At 41.9% G+C, this 26,186-nt stretch overlaps 1 protein-coding gene across 1 annotated transcript; it reads right to left on the bottom strand.

Moving 5' to 3' along the window:
* Positions 1 to 508: 508 nt before the first annotated feature.
* Positions 509 to 26,186, bottom strand: Mxd1 (MAX dimerization protein 1). The gene is made up of 6 exons (XM_048352674.1): positions 25,422 to 26,186; positions 24,588 to 24,687; positions 19,210 to 19,239; positions 4,928 to 5,042; positions 3,196 to 3,355; positions 509 to 3,081 (listed from the first exon to the last, which is right to left on the bottom strand). The coding sequence occupies exons 1-6, from the start codon at positions 25,492 to 25,494 to the stop codon at positions 2,894 to 2,896; spliced, it is 666 nt and encodes a 221-aa protein (XP_048208631.1). The 5' UTR covers positions 25,495 to 26,186; the 3' UTR covers positions 509 to 2,893.

Here is a 26,186-nt window from a genome sequence, read left to right as displayed (position 1 = left end):
ATTATGATAGTACCAATAAGCTTGGTTTCGATTTTAAAAAGAACTTTCACATAAAAATATGCATGTGCCTATATTTGTACACATCTATATTTGAGTATAACTGTCAAAGTTTTAATGGCTAGGGTTTATATCTTTGCCCCTCCCCTTACCCCCCTCAAGAATCTTAATAGAAAGATCTTTTCATTTTGCTTAAGAAAAATCAAAACAACCAAAAAGACACGTTCTTAGCAATCACGCTGGTGGATCAGTGAATGAGAGAGGACAGATTGGCAACATCAGGGCTGCTGTTCAGCCGTGAGGGGAAGGGGATTAGCTGCCTAGGGCTGAGTTTGCTGGTCCTGAAGGTTAGTTTTGGTTAGAGAGAAGCTGTCTCGCGTGCTGACTTAGTCTACCTTGAGCTTTGAAAGTAATGTCTAGCCCTGGTGTCAGTTTATCACTAGTGCATTAAAAATAGAGAGAGTTCCACATCTAGATGCAATCAAATTGAAAAGGACCAGACAAACAGTGCAAAGGTCAAATAATTACTGTTTTTATATTGGGACAGTACATTTCATATTTCAACCAAAAAGACCAAAAAATGCAGTTTAAACTCAAAGGCACAACATTTAAAACACAGAAAATAGTGGCATCTCTTAGATGCCTTATTTGTAAATCAAAAAAACAAGTACACAAATTTTGTTCCCTTCCCACCCTCTCCCCATGTAAGCCCACAAGCTTCTTCCGAAGTCTTGCATTTCGGTGCCAGGTGGCATGTAGCATCGTGGACTTGGGAGGCGCTTGGATGTAGTAATGAAACAAAACGCTTGAGAGGTCTTACGAATGGCGCTCGAAAAGGACCTCAAAGTGCAGTCATATCTTCTTCAGTCATGTTACAGGCTGAGCTGGCTCTTTGAACACTATCCCTCTGCTTAAATTCAGGAAGCAGATTTTCAAAAATGCAAAAGGCATACAAGTTGTATTTCAGTGCAAATCTTCAGCTGGTAATTGGAAAAGATTCCAACAATTAAAAAAAAACACACCTTTTTCACCTGCCCCTCCCCCTACCCAAAGTAAAAATGAAGGGGGGGGGGAACCCCAGAAGTGTTATAGATGACTTTCGAATCACTGAGGAACGCACTAATTCCAATGAAATCTTTTCTTAATATATTAAGGAATCAGTAAAAAAAAAAAAAAGCAACACACAAAAGGGATCTTGCTTTGTTTAGATTGCTCTTCGTGTAGCAGATGAACTCCAGCGCAGACTACGTTTGAACTTGAAGGTGGAGGTGCTCGATGTCGTGCAAGGCTGAGGTGCGCCAGTGACCACAGGATCATGGGGGCCACGGGGCGGTGCCCACTGCGAGCCAGCGTGGAGCCCTTCCGTCGCAGTGCGCCTTAGATTTTAGGAATGTTCCATTGCTTTGTGACACACGCTCTGCTTCAGCGTCACAGATCTTACAAACAGTTCAGATTCAATGAAAAGGATTCACCAGAGGCTTGAAAATATCAAGCCCTCAAAAAGATGAATGCAAAAATATTAAGGGGAGTGAACCAATTTTGTAGCTACCTACATACAAAGTTGCTAGAACATCTATAAAAGCACAAAGTCATAAGAATTTATTTTCCATTACATTAGTTTATATAAAATGAATAAATAGTATTTATAGATTTCATGTGTTTTATGTACATATACATGTGCTCTGTTTTTAGCTTAAATAAAAATGCTACCAAGTGGGAGACCACTTTCAGGAGAAGTCATAACCAAAGAGAAAAATCAGCCTTTTAAACTATCAACCCAAAAGACTCCATAAAGAAGTTTCTGGGGGAATCCAAAAATAATCAGCCCGGAGAGGAATTCTAATAGGAAATCCCTCCTGTTCACCTGCAACACAGACAGTAGAAACGTGGACTTTTTCTTTCACTGATGATGGCTACCAGCTCAGCTAGTGCCAAAGCTCAGTTATTGCTGAAAGCTAAATAAGAAAATAGATTAGACTTGGACCAAATGTCACTTATTTGGGGAAAAAGAAAAAAAAAAAAAGAAGGCGGCGGCATAATCACTCTTGTTAAGTGGGAAATGGAGATCTCATTTATCTCTGAGGTAGGAAAAAAAATGTTCCAGAGACAAGTAGCATTACCAGACTTGGAGGGGGAAATGTGCCTTGAGGCCACAGACGACAGCGAGGTCCCCAGACCCACGCACACAGATTGTACCGTTTCGTCTGCGAGAAGAAACAACGCAGGAACTTCCCTCAACTGTGCAATCCCAGAGACAGGCTGGCAAGGCGTCCGCTTTAAAGTGAGGACGCCGCTTCTCTCTCCGCATGTGGCGGGCGAGTGTGGAGCTGGCCTGGGTTGTGCCTGGAGGGAGTTTCCAGGTGGCCCCACTTCCTCACAGGGTGAGGGCCGGGGCTAAGTGCTCTTCAGCTTCACTTTCAAAGCTTACTTCTGAGTTCTCAGATCCCGAGCTCAGCTTCCAAAGGTCATTTCCTTCAGTTTAGTTTCCTAAGCACAAGACACACTTGGACATTTCTCCTAGGAAAGCAACAGTAAGCCAGAAAACTCTGAGGAAGGTCTGGTCAGCTACATGAAGACAGTAAGAGGGGGGAGGGGTGCTGCTGAGATGTGAAAATTGCTCTTTCAGTCTGAGAATTCTTGGGTGCTTTGAATTGATTGGAATGTATAGTCTCTTAGAGACAAATTTTAAGAGACACACATACAGAGGCTAGTAGATGCAGAATCAGAATCAGAAACCCAGCCCTACGAACTTCCTCAAGAACTCGGACAAAGCTGATTTGGTGAAGGTGGTACACTGAAGTGTGCGTGCAAGAGTGTCATGGGCAGGTCCCATACGCTACCTAATCAGATCCTTCGGGACAACCAGCAGGGTGGCGGCCGGGGTGACCGTGGTCTCCTATAGCCCGAGACATGACTTGTGACTTTCCTGGAGCTTTATTCTCTTGATGCCAGAGCTGGAGTAGCCCTCATCGCTACCGAGGCTCTGCATGCTGCCGCGCTCGTCAGAGTCACTCACGCTGCTGCAGCTCCAGTCCAGGTCCCCCGGGAGGCAGTCTGTGCTTTCCACGTCCACGTCAATTTCTTCTGTGGGGAGGAGGAGAGAGACAGACACATATCGGTGGCGTATCCTATGGAGAACTCAGGCTGCAAACCTCCGCGTTCCCCTTGGATGGTGGGCGGGGGACGAGGACGACTCACCCCTGTCAGAGTCGGAGCGCTCGGAGGAGACCGTGGATCCGATGCTGTCCATCCGAATCCTCTCGATGCCCAGCTTCTCCAGCTGCCTCTTCAGGTGCCGCTGCTCTCGCTGCAGCTGGTCTATTTGGTGAATGGCTTTTCTGTCACAATCTTCAAGTTTCTGCAAGTCAAAAGGTAGCTGTTGGAGCCCACAGAGAACTTTCCAAATTGCCAGTGACCTCTCTATTTCACTTCCTGCAGTGAAATGTGTCTTTGGTCCCAGAAGTCATATGGTGTGTCACTGGGCAGTCTCCTTTCCATGACGGTTAGTGGGTGTCAGGTGATTGGGGGCTTCATAGGGGCACTGGGGGTGAGCCAGACACTCTGATATTCTGTACCCCATAATCTTGGAGTTGAAAAGATGGCAGAAAGGAATCCACAACCTGGTCTCCTGGTCTATAGGGATCCCAAACACATCATCTCTCTGAACTAGGAAACTGCATGGACTGGGAACTGAGGAAACACGCTTCTCTTTAAAATTATGTTTATTCAAGTACATGCCCCAATTACGTAAGCACTTTTTTGTGTCAGGCCAAATCCCAATTAACTTCTGTTGTTAGCAGGAAATAATAGTCCCTCTTGAAATCCTGACTCCAAATTATCCAGCAGAAGAGCTCAAAAACACATTTCCATAGATGTCTTCTTTTTGCAAATCTACCCCCTAGATTCTCATATTCTTCAGATAATTAAGGAGAGTGTTTAATTGTAGCTATTTTGTTGTAAATAGAGGGTGTTTTCCCCTCAGAATTGTTAAGTATGCAGGCTACTAACCATCACTATGGCTTTCAGGAATTCAAACACAACTCACCTTTCCCTTTGCTATTCAAGCTGGATTCTGAGGGTCAGTTCTGAGGTACATACAGAGACCCGGTTTCCCCCATGTATAGTCTATGGTCTAGTGATGGAGACACCACATAGTCATGCAGACCACCGTCAAATGTTTACTGTGACAGGACCACCTGCCACAGGAAGCATGTGATGGAATCAGGAAGGTCAGCAAAGGCTTCTCTGAACTGGTGAGACTGGTGCAGAGATGTGAAGGATGCATAGAGGTGAAGCACGTGGAGAAGCGAGGAGACGGCGTGCTGCAGAGGGAACAGCACAGTGGCCCTGTGGTTAGGGAACTAGACAAATGCTGGGGGACGCGGGAGGAGCTGGAGGTGGAGTGTGGCACAATATACTGCTGCAGAGGCCAGGGAGAGCCAGGTCAGGTAGTGTGTGGTACAGGCCTGGGAGTTTGTTCTGAGCCACAGAAAAATTCAAAGCAGAGTAACATGTTGCTTAGAGTTTGGCAGGATTGTTCAGGAAGCATAGCGAGCAGACTGGAGTAGCAGGAGACCCCTGCGGGTTACTGCAGTGGATGATGGTGGAGTGAAGATGGAAGCAGAGCAGGTTGTGAAATATTTAGGTCATCAGATGGCTTAGAGAAAGCTGGCTGAGGAATAGGGGCTACCCAGGGCCTCCAAGTTTCTGGCTAGCGTAATCACATGGAGAGCTAGGCGGGCCATTCGCCTTCAGGTGCCTGGGAGTGAGAAATATGCAGTGGGGTTTGAACATGTTGCATCTGATGTGCCTGTGGATCATCCAAGAGGCTAGGTGGAGTTCAAAGGAGGAATATCATGGATATACACACTTGTTCTTTATAACAACACACAAAACCTCACTATGCAAGAGGCACCCAAAATATACTTACCTTTATGTGCAATTTAGCTTTTGTTAATAAACTCAATGTTGTGTGTCGATTGGATTCAGGTCCAAGTGGCACCAAGCCCTTCAGCTTCTCCAGGCACAAGCGAAGATGAGCCCGTCTAGAAAGACAAGATCAGAGTAACATTTGAGCTTCTAAGTGGGCTGGAAAATACCCCAAGGAAAAATGGGCTCTAAAGGTGCATGAAGTTGCTCAACTTCATACAAATGCCAAGTGCTACCAATGATATGGTTTGAAGCCAGATGACTGGTAAAAACCAATGAGAAGCAAAAATCAGGCTTTCTAAGTGAAGTCTATTTGTAATACAAATGTTAGGGGTAGGGATTAAATCTGCTATTATTAAGCATATTTGTCAGGCTCTCCAGGTTTCTATAATCCGTAAGATATCCAAATTAGAAAATTGTGACATGCTATGAGGGGAACCTTTTCAACTCAGGCATCTCTTTGGGAAAGACCCTTTCAAAGCCACTAAATCACTATATCACTGCTGCACCTAGTATTAACATATAAGAATGACATGTGTAGACTTAACTTACTGAGGCTTTACTTGCTATAGAAAAATGGAAATAACTCAGATCCCCACCACAGGGAACTGGATAGAATTACGGTAATGCTCACACTGAAGGGCTATACACCTGCAGGTAGGGGTGAGAACGCGTTCTGTGTGCAGTTAGGCAAGATCTCCTAGACACTCAAGTAGAAAAGCACCGCATCAAGCCTGGCACAACTTGCATAAAAATGGAGAGAAATAAGAACTGATTGTTATGTTTTCTTGTATGATGACTGGCTGGGGAGAGAAAAAGCAGGGCATAGATAAGTAAGGTAGGAAGGGGAATTTTTCTTGAATAATTTTAATGCTTTTTTGTTTTCAATCAGCTTTTGTTGTTGTTTTCAATTTCTTGATTTTCTAAATGTTAAATGTATTTTTATAAAATAAAGGGAAAGCATGTCATTGGCAATGTGGCACTATTAAATGTGCCACACAGCAGAGAAAAGCTCTTTTTCTATTTTGGAGTATGACTGGCTGGTGCAATGGGACAGAGTGGGAATACAATAAAGACCAGCTGAAGAGGAGACCACAAGGAGGAGGCCACGAGGAGGAGGCCCACTCAAGAGGCTTTTGTCAGAGAAGGGCCAGACATGTAGAATCACCACAATATTGCAAGTTTACATAATTATTTTTTTATTTGGCTTGGGCCTCATTCTAGAATCTAGCAGATCTTGGGCTGGGAATGTGGCTTAGTGGTAGAGTGCTTGCCTAGCATGCATGAAGCCCTGGGTTTGATTCCTCAGCACCAAATAAACAGAAAAAGCTGGAAGTGGCGCTCTGGCTCAAGAGGTGGAGTGCCAGCCTTGAGCAAAAGGAAGCCAGGGACAGTGCTCAGGACCCGAGTCCAAGCCCCAGGACTGGCAAAAATGAAAAAAACAGGGGCTGGGGATATGGCCTAGTGGCAAGAGAGCTTGCCTCGTATACATGAGGCCCTGGGTTCAATTCCCCAGCACCACATATACAGAAAACGGCCAGAAGTGGCGCTGTGGCTCAAGTGGCAGAGTGCTAGCCTTGAGCAAAAGGAAGCCAGGGACAGTGCTCAGGCCCTGAGTCCAAGGCCCAGGACTGGCCAAAAAAAAAAAGAAAGAAAAAAACAAAACAAAACAAAAAAAAGAATCTAGCAGATCTCATGAACAGGAGAAACAGGTTAAAATTCAGAGGGTTTTGTTGAAATCACCAGCCCCCAAAGCCTTCCTAAGATACAGAGAGCGGCCCTCCATTTTCTGAGTGCTTTACTTATAGCCAATATTCACTGGTAGGTCCCTGATACTTTCCTGCACTGTTTGGTATTGGTCACTTAGCCAGCTGCTGCCAACTCCTTAGGAAGCTGGGGTTGGGGCTTAATCTTTACTATGTAGCCACAGTGGCTCCAGCACACACACTTAATAAGTGTTTGCTAATAGATTATATCATCTGAACAACTAGACTTTGGACTGTTGGAGGCCAGAGTCTATATCTATAACATCTTAGCATGTACAGTGGTGCTTGGCCTGCTTCCACAGACAACTACTTGGGGTAGAGCTCCTTAGCACCCAGGAGCTACTCTTTAAGTGAACTGGGAAATGATGAGTGTCTTTCAGTTTGCCCTTTCTTCCTCTTAAGAATGTTTCTGAGTTGGGAATGCAGATCAAAAGAAGAAAGGCATATCAGAAAGCTGTAGCACAGAAAACTAGGTTTGATATTGGCCAAGTCACACTCTTCATCAAGACTTAGGATATTCCCCCAAGGAAAATCTACTGTCTTTTTTTTTTTTTTTTTTTTTTGCTAGTGCTGGGAGTCAAACCCAGGGCCTAGTAAGTACTCTACCATATAGCTATACCCTTCATGTTTTGAGACAAGAGCCTTACTGTTTAGCTCAGGAGAGCCCCCTGTCCCAGTGTCCTGAGTGCTGGGATTACAAGCATGTACCCCTAGTTCTCAAGGCAGATCTAATACTTGCTGCTCTCACACCTTCAAGCATCTGAATCATGAGGAAATGGTCCTGGACATTCCAAGGGCCTCTATTCCATGACCAGCTTGAGTACAGCACTCACTTCTGAGCCAGGAAGAAGTAAGGGCACAACTGTTTCACAGTTTTCCTAGACTCCCACTGGAAGTCCACTTCTGTCCAAGTGGAAGAGCCACAAGCAAACACCCATATTAGCACTAGCAGGGTGCCCCTCCCACTGCAGCAGAGGGGTGGGGTTAAAACGTAAGGAGCTACGTGTAAACGTTCACCATGGACAGTATTCACAGCACACCATGCTCCTGGAAACACTTTGAGGAAGTATAATTAGTCACTTATATGGTTACATTAGTGACTTGCCACTTATATGTTCTCACTGTAAAGTCTGTGGACTAATTTTCAAGAGAAAAAGTTCGAAAATTAAAATTACATTTGGACATCTATCAGCCTGCTTGTTAGTTGCAAAGACTGCATGACTCAGAATAGTGCATATTAGTCTTTTGATGATGTGGGTGTATACAGATATGAGTATGTAAAGTTTTTAGGAAGTTTGTCTACTGATAAGAAATATAAGAAAGTCATCTTTCAATGCATCATCATTTCTAGTTGAACTGAAGCCCAGCCCAGAGAACACTGCTTTCACTACCTAAATGTGGGTTTCTGAAGAATTCTTCTAGTGTGCAACTAGGAATAAGGTTTTTGACTAATTGAAGCTGAGGGTAGTACCTGTTGAGTCAGTGTTTGGTTTTCTTTTTCTTTCTTTCTTTCTTTTTTTTAGTTCTATAAAATTAAGACCCAAATTCTTTCTGGATTTTTGCAGACACTTTGGCAGTGCCTGCCTTAACAACCTAGTGGCTAATTGCTGGAGCCTCATGGTTATCCTGTCTCAATAATACCATTACCTGGGCCAATATAGAGAGAGAAAGAAAAAACATATATATATGTAGTGAGATTCAACCCCTGGGCCAGATAAGAAAGCAAACAGATTTCTACTGAGAACCCTCAACTCTGAGACAGACAGACAGACACACACACACACACACACACACGTGCACGCACACACATACATACACACACACACACACACACATACACATACACACACACATTATCTTGGGATCTGGAATTCCTCAGTCAGCCTTGAGCATCCATAAAACTCCCAGATCCAAGCAGCACAAGCACGTCAAAGCTTACTTCTGAGTCCCTGCCCCATTTTAACCCACATCTAATTCCTCTCAGGGAACTAGAAGGGGTCATGCCACATATTGTCTACAGGAAGCCACCTAATACCTTAATCCGATTCCTCCTCTTGGATCTCCTACCATCACATGGTCATAAAACAGTCTTCTTTCTGTTGCCAACAGTGGCTTCCCAGCTCCCAGCACTGGCAGAAAAGGGTTGTGTCAAGTGCTGGCTCCCTCCTGCTTCTACTAACTGCCAGTTCTGGAGCTGAGCCGTGCTGCTAGGACCTAGGTTATGAACCTTGGCAAGCTTTACCTGCTGGATCACCGACCTCTTTAATTTTTATATATGGCCTGATATAGTTGCATAAGGAAACCATATTTTGACTTGATAAAATAGAAGAAAGTCATCTTTCAATATATCATTTCTAGTTAGACTAGAGCCCAGCTCAGAAAACACAATTTTCACTACCTAAACATTATTACCTACATATTAGTGTAATAATAAAAGATAAAGGTTTGGGATCCTGGCAGTGACACCTATTCCATGTGGTCTTGAACAAATTACTTCACTTGTGTAGCAACAGTGTCTCCCCAGATAGCACAAGGCTGACATGATCTACTCAAGGAACCATTGTATATATGTTAACCAAGACAAGGTCTGGAAGCCCAGGCCATGGTCTGACACTAAGGAGTACCCCCTATATGGCTGTACTTCCAGTCTGAGCTTCCTCTGCAGAAGGCTTATTACCATGAACCACTATAGCATTATAATATTCCTTTTATAATCCTTTTATAATATTCCTTTTATAACCAACCTGGAGAGCCACCTTCCAGAGAACTTACAATCACTCACACAGCAAGAAGAAAGTATAACATATTTAGGGACAAACTTAAAAATGTTTGGGAAGAATCTATGGGAAGAAAACTATAAAATGTAGCTGAAGGGCACAGGAAAATCTGAGTAAGTGGAAAAACAGCACATTCCTGGATATGAACCCTCAAAGTAAAAATGCCAATGTTCCCCAAGCTTGTCTACAAATTTAAAGCAATTCCAAGAAAACAAAGTCCCAACAGTATTCTTTAATTCATTAAATGCTGGGGAATTAGTCTAAACTTCATCTAGGAGAATAAATGTGTGAGACACTGCCAAAAGTTTTGAAAAAGAATAATAATGAGGAGGAATGTTCTGTACCAGATAGTAAATTGTATTATAAAGCTTCAATAATTAAAAACACAGTAGTACTAATGCAGGAATAGACAAATGAAGTGAAAGAATAAATATGCTCAGAAACAGACCTAAGGAAGTAAGTTTAGTACATAATAGAGATAACACTGCAAGTCCTTGTAAGTGTGTGTGTGGCAGGGGAGGAAGGGAGATGCTTGTTTCAAAAAGCACAAAGGGGGAAGTCAACATCAAAATAATTTCCCTTATTTTTCACATGTCATATAGCTCTACCAGCTTTCCTCAACTCTTGTTGGCCAGGAATGATGGAAAAGTAAATATCCAAGGAAAGGAAGTTACTAGGGAGGACAGCTCTGGCTGTTGAGGCAGCTGCTAAAGCACTGACAGAAGGTACCCAGGCTGATTGTTATGCCCTTGGTCAGCTCTGAGGAAAGTGCTCCTTATTTTTGCCTCCATATCCAAGCTTCCTTGGTTGTATACATCACCTGCTGTCATAGGCAGGTGGGTCTGTAAATCAAAGACCAGATTCAAAGAAAAGATGAACACCATAGATAGATGATGCCTACCTCAAGGCTGAGAGGGAGTCAAATGGGGCATGAGCATGTGTGGTGTGCAAGTGTACCTGTTTAGGAGAAATGTCATCACCAAAGATTTACTCTCTCCTTGAGAATTTCATAGCAAAATATAGGACAAAACATAATTGTAAGGTCAGGGCAGAGTGTATGAATGAAATACTTAAGTACATCTCATGGATCTTTCTTTTTGTAGAATTTAACTTTTAATTATACATACTATACATATGTATAATAATTAGTACTTGCTAGTAAAGGGCTGGATAAGTAATTAGGTTCACAGGTGAAACACACTTAACTCATTCATTTATTCCACGAGCATTTCTCAAAGGATTACTATGTGTTGCTATTTTCCTCCTAGGTGATGGGTATAAATGATTAACAAGACTGAGATCTTTCTTTTGAGGTACTTAAAATTTAGTAAGCACACATGTATATGAAGAATTACTGTAAATTTATCTGAGTTACCAATAAACCATAACAAATATCAGTTCCTACCTAAACATGTAGAATTGGCTTCCTTTCGCCTTCCACTAAGCATGTTCTTTTTACCTCATCTGCAAACATCTTTTTAACTTAAGTTCCCCTGAAAACTTTTTAAGCTTTCATAGCCTATCATAATCTTCTTTTCCTTTATAAGTGGATCATATCCATCCATTCATTCATTCATCTATCCATCCACCCACACAATGTAGATCTTCTATGTATCTTCTGTTTCTTTCAAGACCAATTCTTTGATTTCCTGTTAGCTCATTGGAGCCTAGAGATAATTATACATCTGTAGATGTATAAATAATTATATATCGGATTTAAAGAGTTTGAATTTGGAAGGTGGAGGTATGGCTCAAATGATAGAGTGCTATCCTTGAGTGAAAACCACCAAGTAGAATTAAGAGTCCCGTGAATTCAAGTCTTATTACCAGCACACACACACACACACACACACACACACACACACACACACGTGCACACGCATGCACACACACAGAGTGTTTGAATTTGATATGTTTGGCAACTTACTTCCTCTTTGAGTAAAGTCCTTACACTTAACCTCTCTCAGTGCTAGTTTTTCATTAAAATTGAGTCTGAGATTATAACAACAAAAGAAAAAGTAGCCTATTTAGTGCTGTAGTTTTACTGTATTCTTTCCAACCTTGGTGTAGGCACAGACTCAGATTAAATATCATTATAAATCCTATAGGATAATTGGAGGTCAAATAAAAACTACTCTTTAAAAGTAATTAAGGATCACAATAGGTTCTGGATTGAGAACAAAGCTTCACTATTTGAAATAAAAAATTCAAGTGAAAACCTCATGTCATGCTTTGAGGAGGAAGTATTTTCCTCTCTCTCTCTCTCTCCAATCGCTTAATAAACAAGTGCCAAATGCATCATTATTAACTTAGTTGGAACCCTGGAAGATTTTGAAGATTGTTCACAATTGTACTGGGAAGTCTTTGTAGAGCATACAAATGTAGTCAAATTCTGTTACTACATTTTGAAGATACAAGATCACTTATTTACTAAAGGATAACATATTTAAGTATACTTTGTTAATATTTCTTTCATAGAACCTAATTTGTAAATACAACATATACATTATGAATAATACTTGCTAGTTCTATAGAACCCTTTGACTATTCTTTTTTCTTCTTCTTCTTCTTCTTTTTTTTTGCTGGTACTGGGGCTTGAACTTAGGGCTTGGGTGCTGCCCTAGACAAACACACACACAGCAGTCAGAGTGCTGCAATGCATACACAACCTGACCCCAAGCAAACATCAGCTCCTAGCTTGTCCAGTGGAAAGAGCTCACTCACTTGAAAAGTCAAACCCAACAGAAACAACTACAGGGACCTGCAATTCATTACAACAGTATTTCAAAGGAGACCTATTGAAATGGTTTCTCATACAGATGAGATGTCACTGAAATCCTGTTTGACCAAATGGAAATACTACTCTAGACCAGGCACTGAGTCTTCCCACAGAGCACATACAACAAATCTTTTGTCATAGGGTCAGAAGACTCTGACAGAGGTAATCTCTCTAGAGCAGCTGCCTAATTCCAGAAAAGCTTGCACATTGCCATTCCAGAAAAAAATGGGCATCTCTACAATTAAAGGAGATACTAGAACCTTCTTTTGGAAAAGTACATTCTGGCATCTGACTGCTGAACTATTGGCTATAACAGTTTCTATTTACTGTAGGCTTTATTGAGAAGCATTTAAACCAGTGTAATTCTCAATAAAGAGAAAATGTATCAGAATTATCATCAATAAAGAATACATAACAGCAAAGGAGCAAAAATGTCATATGTTCTAACAATAATCAATTAACCACTACTACTACTACAAAAAAAAAACCCAAACACAAAACCTAGTAGTTAGGTGTCCATGGTTCACACCTGTAACCCTAGCTACTCAGGAGTCTGAGATCTGAGGATCACGGTTCAAAGACAGCTCAGGAGTAAGTCTGTGAAACGCTTATCTCCAATAAACTACTCAGAAAAAGCCAGAAGTGGTGCTGTGGTTCAAGTGACAGAGCACTAGCCTTGAGCATAAAGAGGCTCAGGGACAGCTCCCAGGCCCCGAGTCCAAGCCCCAGGGCTCACAAAACAACGACAACAACACTTTTAAAAGTACATAAACCTAGGAATATCTTTGGTAAGAAATGTAAAAAACTTAAATGGATACACTACAAAACTCTAAACTTTACTTAGAGACAGAAGAGAGGTATTAGTAATAATAATAAATCCTGGATGGAAATGCCTCATATATAAGATTAATTTATGAGGAGGGCTGGGAATATGGCCTAGTGGTAGAGTGCTTGCCTAACATACATGAAGCCCTGGGTTCGATTCCTCAGCATCGCATATACAGAAAAAGCCAGAAGTAGTGCTGTGGCTCAAGTGGCAGAGTGCTAGCCTTGAGCAAAAAGAAGCCAGGGACAGTGCTCAGGCACTAGGTCCAAGCCCCAGGACTGGCCAAAAAAAGAAAGAAAGAAAGAAAGAAAGAAAGAAAGAAAGAAAGAAAGAAAGAAAGAAAGAAAGAAAGAAAGAAAGAAAGAAAGAAAGAAAGAAAGAAAGAAAAAAAGAAAGAAAGGAAGGAAGGAAGGAAGGAAGGAAGGAAGGAAGGAAGGAAGGAAGGAAGGAAGGAAGGAAAGAAAAAAGATTAATTTATGTTAGGGATTACAGGCATGGCTCAAGTAGCATAGTACTTGCCTAGAAAGCCTTCAGTTCAAACCCCAGTGCTGGGGAAAAAAAAAGCACCGGAATTATCCCATTTTAATTTAAAAAAAGAAAGAAATCGAGGGATGAGGGATTGATGGGGTTGATTTTTAAAACTGTCAGAAAAGCTAGGTACTGAGGCTGGGAATGTGGCTTAGCAGTAGAGTGCTTGCCTAGCATGCATGAAGCCCTGGGTCCAATTCCTTAGCACCACATAAACAGAAAAAGCCGGAAGTGGCACTGTGGCTCAAGTGGTAGAGTTCTAGCCTTGAGCAAAAAGAAGCCAGGGACAGTGCTCAGGTCCTGAGTTCAAGCCCAGGACTGGCCAAAAAAAAAAAAAAAAAAGCTAGGTACTACAGCTCACATTTGTAATCCCCTCTACTCCGGGAAGAGATAAGGAGAATAGCAGTTTGGGGCCAGTGCAGGCAAAAAGTTAGTGAGACCTCCTCATCTGGACAAATAAGGTAGGCATTGTGGTTCACACCTGTGAACTGGAGCTACATAGGATGGTGGTCTGAGGCCAACCTGGGCAAACACATGAGAATCTGAAAAATAACTGAAAAGCAGAAAAAGGGTGTAGTTTAAGTTGTAGAGCACATGCCTAGCAAGTATAGGGCTCTGAGTTCAAACTCTACACAAGGAAAATTTGTCAGAAAAATAGACTGCTGAAAATAGCTAATAGCAAAATGAAAAAAAAAAAAAAAAAAGGAAGGCAAACAGCAGAGATGTGCTTTACCAGATCCTGACTTGCATGCTAAAACCTCAATGATTAAAAACACTGCAAACAGACCTGGATAAGGTGCAGACGCCATGTAGCTCCCTCTCCCGTGGGAACCATGGCACCACTAATAAACCTCCTTATGAACAAAAAAAAACAAAAAACAAAAAACCACACTGTAAACAGACATAGAAAGAACCAATGGGTTAATGGATTGCGAAACCAAGTCTAGAAACAGACTTAGCCATAAACAGGAGTGGAGTATATATTAGAGGCAGTGACTTCAAACATTGAGCGCTGACTTCTTGAAGGTAAACAATAAGCTGGACAATTATGAGATAGAAAAGGGGCAATAACTTTCATATATCCTTTATATTATGGAATCTTTTTTAAAGAAAAAGGTAAATTCCTTAGTAGAAACTTGTACAAAAGTTACTTAACAGGAAATAAAGACACATGCACACACCAGTGAAAATTGTTCTACTGTGCTAGTAATGTAAGAAAGCAGTTGTAGGCTGGTGGCTTGCATCTATAATCCTTGCTACTCAAGAATCTGAGATCTGAAGATGTTTTGAAGCCAGCGCAGGAAGAGAAGTCTGTGAGGTTCTTTTTAATGGTTAATCTCCAGCTAACTACTAAATAGCCACAAGTGGAACCATGGCTCAAGTGGTACAATGTCAGCCTTGATGAAAAAAGCTAAAGGACAGCACCCAGACCTTGAGTTAAAGCCCAGTTCCAGTCCTCCACTCCACACCCCCCCCCCACTCACAAAAAAGTAAGAAAATGAAATGCAAATTAAAGTAAGTGCCTTATATGCATTTTTGTTATTACTTTTTATCATCAACTATTACAAGTATAAGGAAAATACTACATGTGACCTGCCTGGTGGGCAGTCTTGCAATCCACATCAACCACCATAAAAATTTATATATGTTTAATTCCACAGCTATAAATTTACCCTATGGAAATAATTACAATGTTGGATAGTAAGGGATAGGGCTCTTTGGGCTCTGTACTCCCCATACCTACTACGGAGCATCTGAGGTGCTCACCAAACTCCAGTTTTACATGTCTTTTCTTTCATCTTCCCACCAATGTCAAGAAACCTAAGCATGGCAGTATTGACTGCTATGTCCTCGTAGTGGAGTCCCCATTACCTACAATAACACTGTTTTGAAGTGCTAAGGTGCAAGAGAAAAAGGTTATCATCTAAAAACACTAACCCATGTGAAATCAACTCTGTAATACCAAAGACAAAAATATAACCAGTTTAGAACTCATTGACTTAAGTTGGTTTTGTTTTGAGAACCTGGTAATCTTTTTATGTCATATAGTAAGGCAAAAGTTGGCTGAAGTGCCACTCTGATGCAGAGGTATTCTCTATAGGAGTCAGCTACAGAGCCAGTGAGGCTACAACAGAAGCTGTTTGAACACCAAGACTAAGCATCTGCACCGTACAAGGGAGAAGGGCCAGAAACGTTACCTCTGCCTCTGGGATGCAGCAATCAATACTTGTTTAAATGAAGTAAATTTGGTCATTTCCTTCTCATCTATCCACATCCTCTAAACCAGACAAAGAATTGAGACCTTACAAGACAAAATTCCAAAAAGAAAGGGAAGAAAATAGAAAACTAATCCTTCAAAAAGCAAAAGTTGGCTGGTCATAGGGAATCAATCTGAATTCTAAGTACCCAGTGGTGACCTTAAATCCAGTTTTCTAGAATTTCTGCCTCCATAGAGGCACTCAGTGTTTTAACTGAAGCTATTTCTGTGTCTTTCTTAGTAGACAAATGCAACATTTCTCTACAAAGGGACCTTGCTGATTTGATTCAGTATGAACTCTTGCTATCCACTGACAAACATAAGCTCTTGGGCCACAGTAAACAGAAAGTAAAGATCTAATGGCTAAAATAAATGACACACTGTATAAATTAATAATAAAATAAATAACACGGTATAGCATTCTTGTAGAGTTAAAAAGTATAAAACTAGCTGGGCACTTGTGACTCACCCCTGCAACCCCAGCTACACAAGGAGGCTGAGATTTGAGGATTGTAGTTTGAAGCCAGCCTAAGCAGGAAAATCTGTGAGACTCTTATCTCCAATAAACTACCCAGAAAAAGCTGAAAGTGGCACTGTGGCTCAGGTGGTAGAGTGCTAGTCTTGAGCCAAAGAAGCTCCAGGACTGTGAGCAGGCCCAGAATTGGCATACAAAAAAAGAAAAGGGTACACCTCATTTTTCTCCTACCTTCTCCCCTCCCCAACTCCTCCCCACTCCCCACATGAGTTGTATAATTGGTTTACAGTATATAGTTTTGTAAGTATTGCTGTTGCATTGATTGGTTCATGTTTTATCCTTTGTCTCTCCATCTTGATGTTCCCCTTCCCTTCCCTAGTTCCAATAAACATATATACAATATCCAGGGTACTGAAATCAGTAACAGTGACAAGGGGATGACATATTAATAATAACACAAGTACCTAAATAAAAAGTTCAAGGGTGATAAGAAGTAGAGGATTTTCAGCAAAAAATAGTGTCACTTTACTGTTTGCTGCAAAGGCAAGAAGAAGGGAGAATATCTAAAGATGAAAGAGGTCCCAGGTGACCACCTTCCCATTTGAAGAAGATGCTTTTGAGTTTCTGGCTCATGATATGTAAATCCCTAAAGCACAAAGGAAGCTTGGGCTTAAAACACTGTCAGTCACAATCACAGCAATTAGCAAGGAAGAAAGCAGGATGAGAGAGGAACACATGTGAGAAGAGGCACCCTTAACATCACAGACCACAAATTCCAAAATCCTTCCTGCCAGCTAAGGGTCTAGTTGCTCATTCATTAATAAACTAAATAATATCCAGATCCTGACTTTCAGAGTCAAGCTCCTTTTCTAGTAAGGGATTTATGCAGTAAGACCACACATATTTACAATAGCATCATTACTCATTACCTTCTTGTTCATGCAGGGCACTGAGAAAGCCATTCAATTTAGATGGGTACCCCGCATTTCAAGTTGATGGGAGCTCAGAGACCAGGATGAGGCTTGTTCAATGGTTCTCAGCTCTAGCTGCGCATGAGAGTCACCTGGGGAGCCTTTGAAAATACTAGTGCAGTCTCAACTCAAACCAATTAAATCAGAATTGCTGAGAGGTCTGCACTGTGTGTGTGTGTGTGTGTGTGTGTGTGTGTGTGTGAAACTTCACAAAGAATCATTATTTGTTGCTTTTCAGCATAAAGATGTGTTACATTTTCTTTTTTAAAAAGTCTTTACTACAACAGACAGGTGCTGGTGGCTTATGCCTGAAATAATCAATGCCCTGAGTTCAAGTCTCAGTATTAGCACACACACATTCTTTACTAGAGAGAGAAAATTTTCTTTTAAACACTCCATGGAGAGGGGCAGACTTGATTCCTACTTTAGGCAAAAATCCTGATAATTATGGGAAAAAAAAGTAATGGATATACAGGATTTGATAAAATTATTTGCTCTACTTTTATATACTTAAAGATAAAGTGATTTTAGCCAGGCACTGTGGGCTTACACCTGTAATCCTAGCTACTTAGGAGGATCTGACCATCATGATTTGAAATTAACACAGACAGAAAAGTACATGAGACTTTTTTTTTTTTTTTTTGTCAGTTGTGCTTGAACTCAGGGACTGAGTACTGTCCCTGGCTTTTTTTGTTTTCTTCTCAAAGCTAGCACTCTTGAGCCACAGCGCCACTTCTGGCTTTTTCTATATATGTGGTGCTGAGGAATCAAACCCAGGGGGGCTTCATGTATATGAGGCAAGTGCTCTTGCCACTAGGCCATATTCCCAGCCCCATGAGACTCTTATCTCCAATTAACCAGCGAAAAAGTGAGAAGTGGAACTGTGGTTTAGTTCAGTGCTAACTGAGGAAAAAAACAAAAACAGAAAACAAAAAACTAAGGGACAGTGTCCAAGCCCTCAGTACTGGTACCCCCCCCCCACCCCCCAAAAAAAGTTATTTTAAAGAATCAGTAGGAATAAAAATTTGTTCTCTCCTCCCAATATGTAAGTACATATGTATAAAGTGTTTAACTTAAATATTTTTGTGTGTGCAAGTCCCGGGGCTTGAACTCAGAGCCTGGGTGATGTCCCTAAGCTTCTTTTAGCTTGAGGCTAGCGCTTTACTACTTGAGCCACAGTTCTACTTCTGAGTTTTTGGTAGTTAACTGAAGATAAGAGTTTCATGGACTTTCCTCTCTAGGCTGGCTTCAAACCAAGATCCTCAGAGCTCAGCCTCCTGAGTAGCTAGGATTACAGGCTTGAGCTACCAGAGCCCGGCTTCACTTAAATATATTTTTTAAAGACATTCAAATAAAAAGCTTTGTGATTTTAATGTACAGCCAGGGATGAATCACTGCTAGGCTGCCACCACTGAAGGAGGGGTAAGTTGATTTGGAAAATATTTAAATAAGCTGCAAAAGCAATCCAGGCAAAAGAGATTCAGCTCAGGCTATGTCAAGATGGTGCCCAGTGAGGGGGTAAACCCTCCTCCAGTTAGTCACTATCTACAACTTCTGCCCCATGCACATTTGCCTGAATTTTGAGACTTTTCACTTCCAAGTAAGTTTCAAGTATATAGGTAGATATATATGTATCTATGCACACATGATTTAAGACAGTATTGCTGATGTATGTAAAATTTTAAAGCACTTGTCATGGAAACACTGCTTATGACTTAACATGCTTTGGTCTGTGGAACAGTCATGCAAAGGCATTCCTCAAGAGTGGCCTGAGGATGAGGGGCAGGACTGTGGTCTTGGGAATCGCCAAGCTTTTCCTCTACCCGACATATTAGTACAGTATTTGTAAAGTAGAAAATTCATCAAAACTCCCCAGACCCCACCCTCCAAAATCTCCGACTCACCTATTCTTCTCCATTTCATTGTGTGTTGATCTGAAAGAGGAAACAATAAGAAAATAAGATTATTTTTGTCACAACACCATTAATTGAACTTCTTTCTTGTCTAATCTGGTAGAAGAATGGAAAGGCAGAAAAATTAAAAAAACAAAATCCTTTACTAAAGAAATAAATACATATGGGGAGTTAGATTAATGTAAATATCTAAAGTAAGAGTCAAAGGGCAGTGACATCCTGAGCCATGCATTCCCTGGTGGAAAAGTGATCCTTTTTAAAGAAAGGGAATAAAAGGGTCTATTTATACAAAGAGAAAAACAGCTGCACAAAGTGATGTGAATTTTGGTTATATAATACCACAAAGCTTTCTTTAGACTAGGAGTAAAACAGTGGAGGTGGTACCCTTACCCAGCCTTGGTAGTTTTTTTTCTAGGAGGAGCATATACTAAAAATTTATACGTTATTTAACTGCAGTATTTCTTTTTACTTTATACATTATTTAACTATAATGTATAGGATTTGTTGTGGTTTTGTTTTTTTGTACAGGTCCTGGGGCTTGAACTCAGGATCTGAGCATTGTCTCTGAGCTTCTTTTGGCTCAAGGATGGCATACTACCACTTGAGCCACAGCACCACCTCTGGCTTTTTCTGAGTAGTTTATTGGAGATAGGAAGCTCACAGACTCTTCTGCCCAGGCTGGCTTCAAACTGTGATCCTCAGGTTTCAGCCTCCTGAGTAACTAGATTACAGGTGTGAGCTTCTGGCACCTGGCTACAGTGGATCATTTTAAAAGGAAAAATAACTCCCTTCCCTACCTTCCCAACTCTTTCAAGTCCCTGGATTCACTGTCTTAGATCCAAACTCCTGAAAAATGCTACGCTAAATACCTAGCAAATAATATAACTCAGCTCCACATAAAGGCAATGGTCTAGTTAAAGCAGAAGCTGCAGTGAAAACTGAAGTTCAGCTTTGCTACTGGCTAGTACTACAGGAAAAATAGATTTTTTTTTTACCATCCTGTCCTTGGTTAACCTCTCTGTAAAACAGGAATAAGAATAATTGTCAATAATCTACTGAGCAAGCATGGATCAATGAGGTAGCAACTGTAAAAGTGAGTCGAGTGCCTTGGATGAAAGGTGTGGTGGATGTGAAATCATATTATTAGTGTTTTTATAGCTGACCTTGAAGATAGGGCTGGTCTGAGACTTTAGGGACAGCTGTCCACAAAGTCACAAGGAGTCAATGTGGCTCCTTCAGTGTCCTCCTCACACAACCCTCCCTCCCTAGAACAGGTTAGGAGCTTAAGGAGCTTCCCGGTCTGATAAAGGAAGTTCTTTGTGGGAATTCTAATCAGCTTAGGAGTTTACTCCCCAGCACAGATAATGAATTCAGTGGAGGCACATCAGTACTTACTGGGCCTAGGAGATAAATTCTCCTAGCTCTCAGGGAGGAGTATGAGCCCGTGAATTGTCAACCACACATTTGCATCAGTGGCACCACCACTGCCAAATTTACTTACATCACATACAGGGCATGCTGGAAAGTGTGTGCGTGCAGGGGCCAAGGATTATCTTGAAATAGGCATTAAAATTTTTCTTTTACAAGAACCCCTCCCCAGAGATGAATTTTTATTCATAAGGAAAAACAAATGACCAAATAGTGACAGTAATTTTAGAATATTTGTTTTCTAGGTAAATGATATATCAACCTCTAAATTGGTTAACTTAAACATTTTCAGTAGTCAGGTGCAGGTGGCTCACACTTATAATACTAAGGAGGTTGAGATCTGAGGATCATGGTTCAAAGCCAGCTAGAGCAAGAATGTCTATAAGACTCCTATCTCCAATGAATCACTAAAAAATCTGGGAGTGAAGCTGTTGGCTCAAGTGGTAGAGTGCTAGTCTTCAGCAAAAAAGCCTTGGGACAGCTCCCAGGCCCTGAGTTCAAGTCCCAGGACAGGCCACACATTAAAGAGGTTTTCAGCTGATTCACTTGGTTATATCCATCGGCCTGAATAACATCATTCTGAGGATTTAATTCCTTCAATGGCCAGTGGATACCAAAGTTAACAATGTACTGCAAACCTTTGGCTTTTATTAAAATATGTGACATTTTACTTTTCAATGGGAACAGTAAGCTCAAAGTCTGACAGATTTTTTTTTTAAAAGATGAAAGTATATGACCACAGGTCAAGATTTCCTCGCTTAAACAGAGAAAAGGATTGTTTTTAGTAGTAGGAGGAGAGAAAGGTGTGTAGACTGAAAAGAAGAGTACAAAGGGTGCTCATACCAAAATATGTCTGGAGTTTTTAGATAGACTGATTAGAGTAATATTTGTATAAGCTTCTGAATTTCCAAGATAAACTGTTCCACAAATTCCACAGGAAGCACAAGACCTTCAAATTTTCAACTTTTAGAAACCACAGATTTTATCTGATTATTTAAGAGTGTTGAAGACATGATATTCTTAAAAGGGGTCTTTTATGTCCTAATGTCCTAGCTAGGACATTACTGAAGTGCACTGGGTTTGATAAAAACAGTTTTTTCATTAGTGACTAACTCAGTGATTAGGTCAAAGGTTAAAGCAGTATAAAATATATATAGCTTGCCGAGTGTCAGTGGCACATGCCTGTAATCCTAGCTACTTGTGAGGCTGAGATATGAGGATCCTTGTTTGAAGTCAGCTTATACAGACAAATCTGAGAGATTCTTCTTATTTCTAACAAACCACCAGAAAGCTAGAAGTGGAAGTGTGGCTAAAATGATAGAGCACCAGTCTTGAGTGAAAAAGCTAAGCAAAACTATGAGGCTGTAAGTTCAAACCTCAGTAGAGGCGCACAAACACACACACAATATATATTGTATATTATATTGTATATACATAATGTATGTATATATACATATATACATTGTATCATACTATTTTTCCTGTGATTATTGAAGATTTGATAATTCTGGAATTATTAATGAAGATCAAACTTCAACATTTAAAAGTAGATTCTGGCCAGATGCCAGTGGCCCACGTCTCTAATCCTAGCTACTCAGGAGGTGAGATCTGAGGATTGTGACTTGAAGCCAGCCTAGGCAGGAACATCCAGTGAGACTCATCTCTAGTTAACTACCAGAACACCAGAAGTGGAGCTGTGGCTCAAAGTGGTAGAGTGCTAGCCTTGAGCAAAATAGCTCAGGGACAGCACCCAGGCCCTGGGTTCAAGCCAAAAAAAAAAAGAAAGAAAGAAAGAGAAAGCTAGCCCAAACTACAGGTGTATCTGGGAAATAGGGAAAGTCCTTAGGTTCAAAAGAAACACTCCTCATGTCAGGTTACTTATATAGTCACTGTGGGATACAAGAATTTGATGGTCAAGTCGAACTTCCTCTTTCACATGAATGTTAGAGCTGCTTTACTACTGTAAGGAAACACACACGTCTGCAGTTTCAGCTACTTGAGCAGCTGAAGCAAGAGGATGATTAGCCTGGATAAGACCTTGTCTTTTAAATGTAAATAAACAAACATAAATAGACAAATAAAATGAAGAAAGGAAACAAATTATTTAGACTATTTCAATTCTAAATAAGTATTGATTTGAAAAATCAGCAGGAATTAGAAAATATTCTTTCTATATGCCAATGTGTCTCTAGATGATTCCATATTTATTTTTTTGTTCTTTTGATAATAAACTGCATTTTCACTCCCTGAGAAGTTTAATACCATTGCCAAATCTTTCTTTTTACTGTTCAAGGGAAAAGTACTCCCTCTCACTCATCAGGCAAAGCTACTCAGGAGGTTGAGCTGAGGACCCTGGTTCAAAGCCAGTTTGGGCACAAAAGTCTGGGAAACTCTCAATCACCAAAAGACCAGAAGTAGAGCTGTGGGTCAACCGGTAAAGTGCTAGCCTTAAGCAAAATAGCTCAGAGATAGCACTCAGGCTCTGGGTTCAAGTCCCCCCCCCCTCACACACACACAAGTGATTACACCAGTTCTGTTCATATCCTTTTCCACTCCTACTTACAGAGTATCTCGCACACACATACACTACCTTCCTATGAAACTCAGGAAAAAAATGTTTTAGGGTATTAAGCCTACATTATTAACACGGATGATTCTTCTTAAATCCTGAGTGGACAAAAATAAAAGCAAAAGTGGAATTTTTTCCCTGAAAAACAAAATGAAAGTCCTCAAAGTTTTTCTAAGTAAAAAGTTAAAAATACTGTGACAAAATGCAATTCAGCTCGTTTTGATACTATTATATGATACAATTTAGTATTAATATCTTTCTTAAAGGGCCTTAGTACTCATGCACAGAACTACTGGCTACCACCTTCAGGTTATGCCAAGATGGAAGGACAAGGAAAATCTACCAGGTAATTAACAGGTTCAGTCTTTATGTGCCTACTTAGAGTGTGGCCCAAAGTGTGCTACTCATATCCTGTGATTCCACAACACTAAGGACCATGGGGTAAGCTAAGGACAAAATATATACCAAGAATGAATGGCTTTTAAATTTAAGTGGGAACTTCTTGGTGTTTAGTGGTCAGTTTGTAATAAGCCATAGTGGCAATCCACAGAGTTAATTGGTGAGGGGAAGATTAGGATTCTAAGTCAATAATGAAAAAAATCAAGGATTTTAATTTACTGACCTAAAAGGGATAGCTGAGTGGATTTAGTAAAACAAGATTGCCTAGCCAACTAATATTTTCAGGGCAAAGAGAGGGACACCAAGGGCACTTACCTTGGTGGAATATTTATATGTACAATACCACAGATTATGCTTAGAACATTAATATGTGGTTTTTCTGACTATTTGCCAAATACTTTGCAGTGAGAGTCACAGCTTTAAAGAACTATAACAATTTATTAAGCTAATATGAAAAAGTTATAATATACTAATAATTAAATATTATATGTTGTTCCATCACCAGAGAGGTATATCTTAACCCCTATCATTCCTCTTTGCCATTATTAATAGATGTGACAAATTAGATGTTCAAACAACTGTTTTTAATTCTCATGTCAAAATAAAATCTTACTATTTATGCCAAATCAGATACTTTTGCCCAGAATCTGCAACTGAAGGCAAAAATACTGTCCCTACTGCTAATATCACTTGAAGCTTCCTTTTTTATTCCAAAAGAGGCCAAAAACCAAATTAAAAAATTTTGAAGTTCATAAAAGACTCAGACATCCTTATTTCCTTGTTCTTTTCAGTCCCCTCAACTTAAACAGAAGGGCTGCTTCCTCTCCTGGCATAAAACCATGTGTCCATTACTAAATCGTGTTCACCACTTAATGTATTTGCCAGGTTATAATCCCAATAGGCAACCCACAACCTTCCATTTGTTACCTCACAGCATAATCTAAAAGGGAAGGAGGAATATTTACCAAATTACCTGCTACTGCTGTTGTTCTTCTTAGATTTATTCCTCCGTTTTAAGGCACCTCTGTCCTTGTTATTGTATGGTAACATGGAGGCATAACCATGTTCAGCTTCTAGAAAACCGGAGGATCCAGTTAATGAATGAGTCCAGAACATTTAATACTCTCTCCCCATCCCAGTGTTTCATTTTTTCCATTTATTTATCTTTACATGAACACTGTAGAAATAACTCAGTAACAGGGTAAGGTGGAATTCTGAGAACAATGATGTTGGGTTTTTTGCTTTTTTTTTTTTTTTTTTTTTTTGAATTGTGTGAATGCCCTCAGTTCGGAGCAGGTGTAAGGAAGGTTCCAGCTGCTCATTGTTGGGAAAGGCGCACAGCAAGTGGCTGCGCTCGCGGGGCTTGGGTCGCCCAGTGACAACGTCCCGCAGGTTGGTGGGTCAAGTGGGGGCCGACCTTCGGGCCAAGGTGGGGGTGCGGGGCAGACACAGTGGCTGGGGTCTGGGGAGACCCTGGTGCTCTGCCCCGGGAAACGGGCGCAGGTGAGGCAAACCCGGGAAGGGGGCCCTGGCCCCCTACTTGCGGGGGCGTGGGGAGGCGGCGGCGGCGCTCGGGACGGGGACAGCAGCCTCTCTCTCACCCCCACTCACAGCTTTTGGGGGCAGCGACGGCCTCCTTTCGGAGCGCGCGTGGGGAGAGCCGGAGGGGTTGGGAGAGCTCGCGGTCGCGCTCTCCGTGCCTCCAACCACCCCTCGCACAGGCGAGGCGCTCCGACCCCACAGCCGGACCCCTCAGCACCCACCCCCGGCCCGGGCTTGGGCCAGACCCTTCTCCAACCCCGTGCACCTCTCTCCCGCCGCTCCAGATAGTCGGCCGCCTCCAGGAGCATCTGGATGTTCATTCGAACCGCCGCCGCCATTCTGCACCGGGGGCCGGAGCCGCGGGACCAACCCCCACTGCCCACTGGCCAGCTGCCGCCGCCGGACACCCGCGCCCCTCCGTAGACCCGCTCCGCCGAGCAAGGCACAGAGCTTCTCCGGTGACCACCCTCGCCGGGCGGGAGAGGGGGAGGGGGCCGGAGAGCCGGGCACTGCCAACACCGTGACAGAACCCCGAGCAGAGCAAGCCGCCGCCACCGCCGCCGAGTGTTTATCCCCGACTCACCGTCCCCCCGCCCCCAGCGCCTTCTCTTGACAGGCCTGCTCTGGCAGCGTCCCCCATTGGGCACCCCCGGAGATGCCCCGCCCCTAGCCCTGTCCGATTGGGCGGGGGCACCACGGCTCCACCTCCAAAGTCCGCTCCTCTCCCTGGTTGGCCACACTTGACAAGGCCCGGGCTCCACCCTCTCTCCCCAATTGGTGACACAATTGGCAACTCCGCCTCGTGCTTCTTCCGTTTTCTATTGGTTCTATACCGAAAACCGGGCCCCCTTTTGCTTTGTTAGCATTGGCCAAGAGCTGTAGAAGGCAAGCCACTTCGCCTGCGTCCCATTGGTGAAGCCTTTGGAAACTACGATGTCAGCTACGATGATGTCACCTTTCTGTAGGCCCTGGGACCCCGGAGTGACTGGTGGTCAGCAGCCTGGCTTCTCCTTCCCATGTCCAGCACTGG

This window comes from Perognathus longimembris, chromosome 8, assembly GCF_023159225.1.
Source record: "Perognathus longimembris pacificus isolate PPM17 chromosome 8, ASM2315922v1, whole genome shotgun sequence".
NCBI classification, from domain to species: Eukaryota; Metazoa; Chordata; class Mammalia; order Rodentia; family Heteromyidae; genus Perognathus; species Perognathus longimembris.
This window is presented reverse-complemented; position numbering and strand designations above follow the sequence as displayed.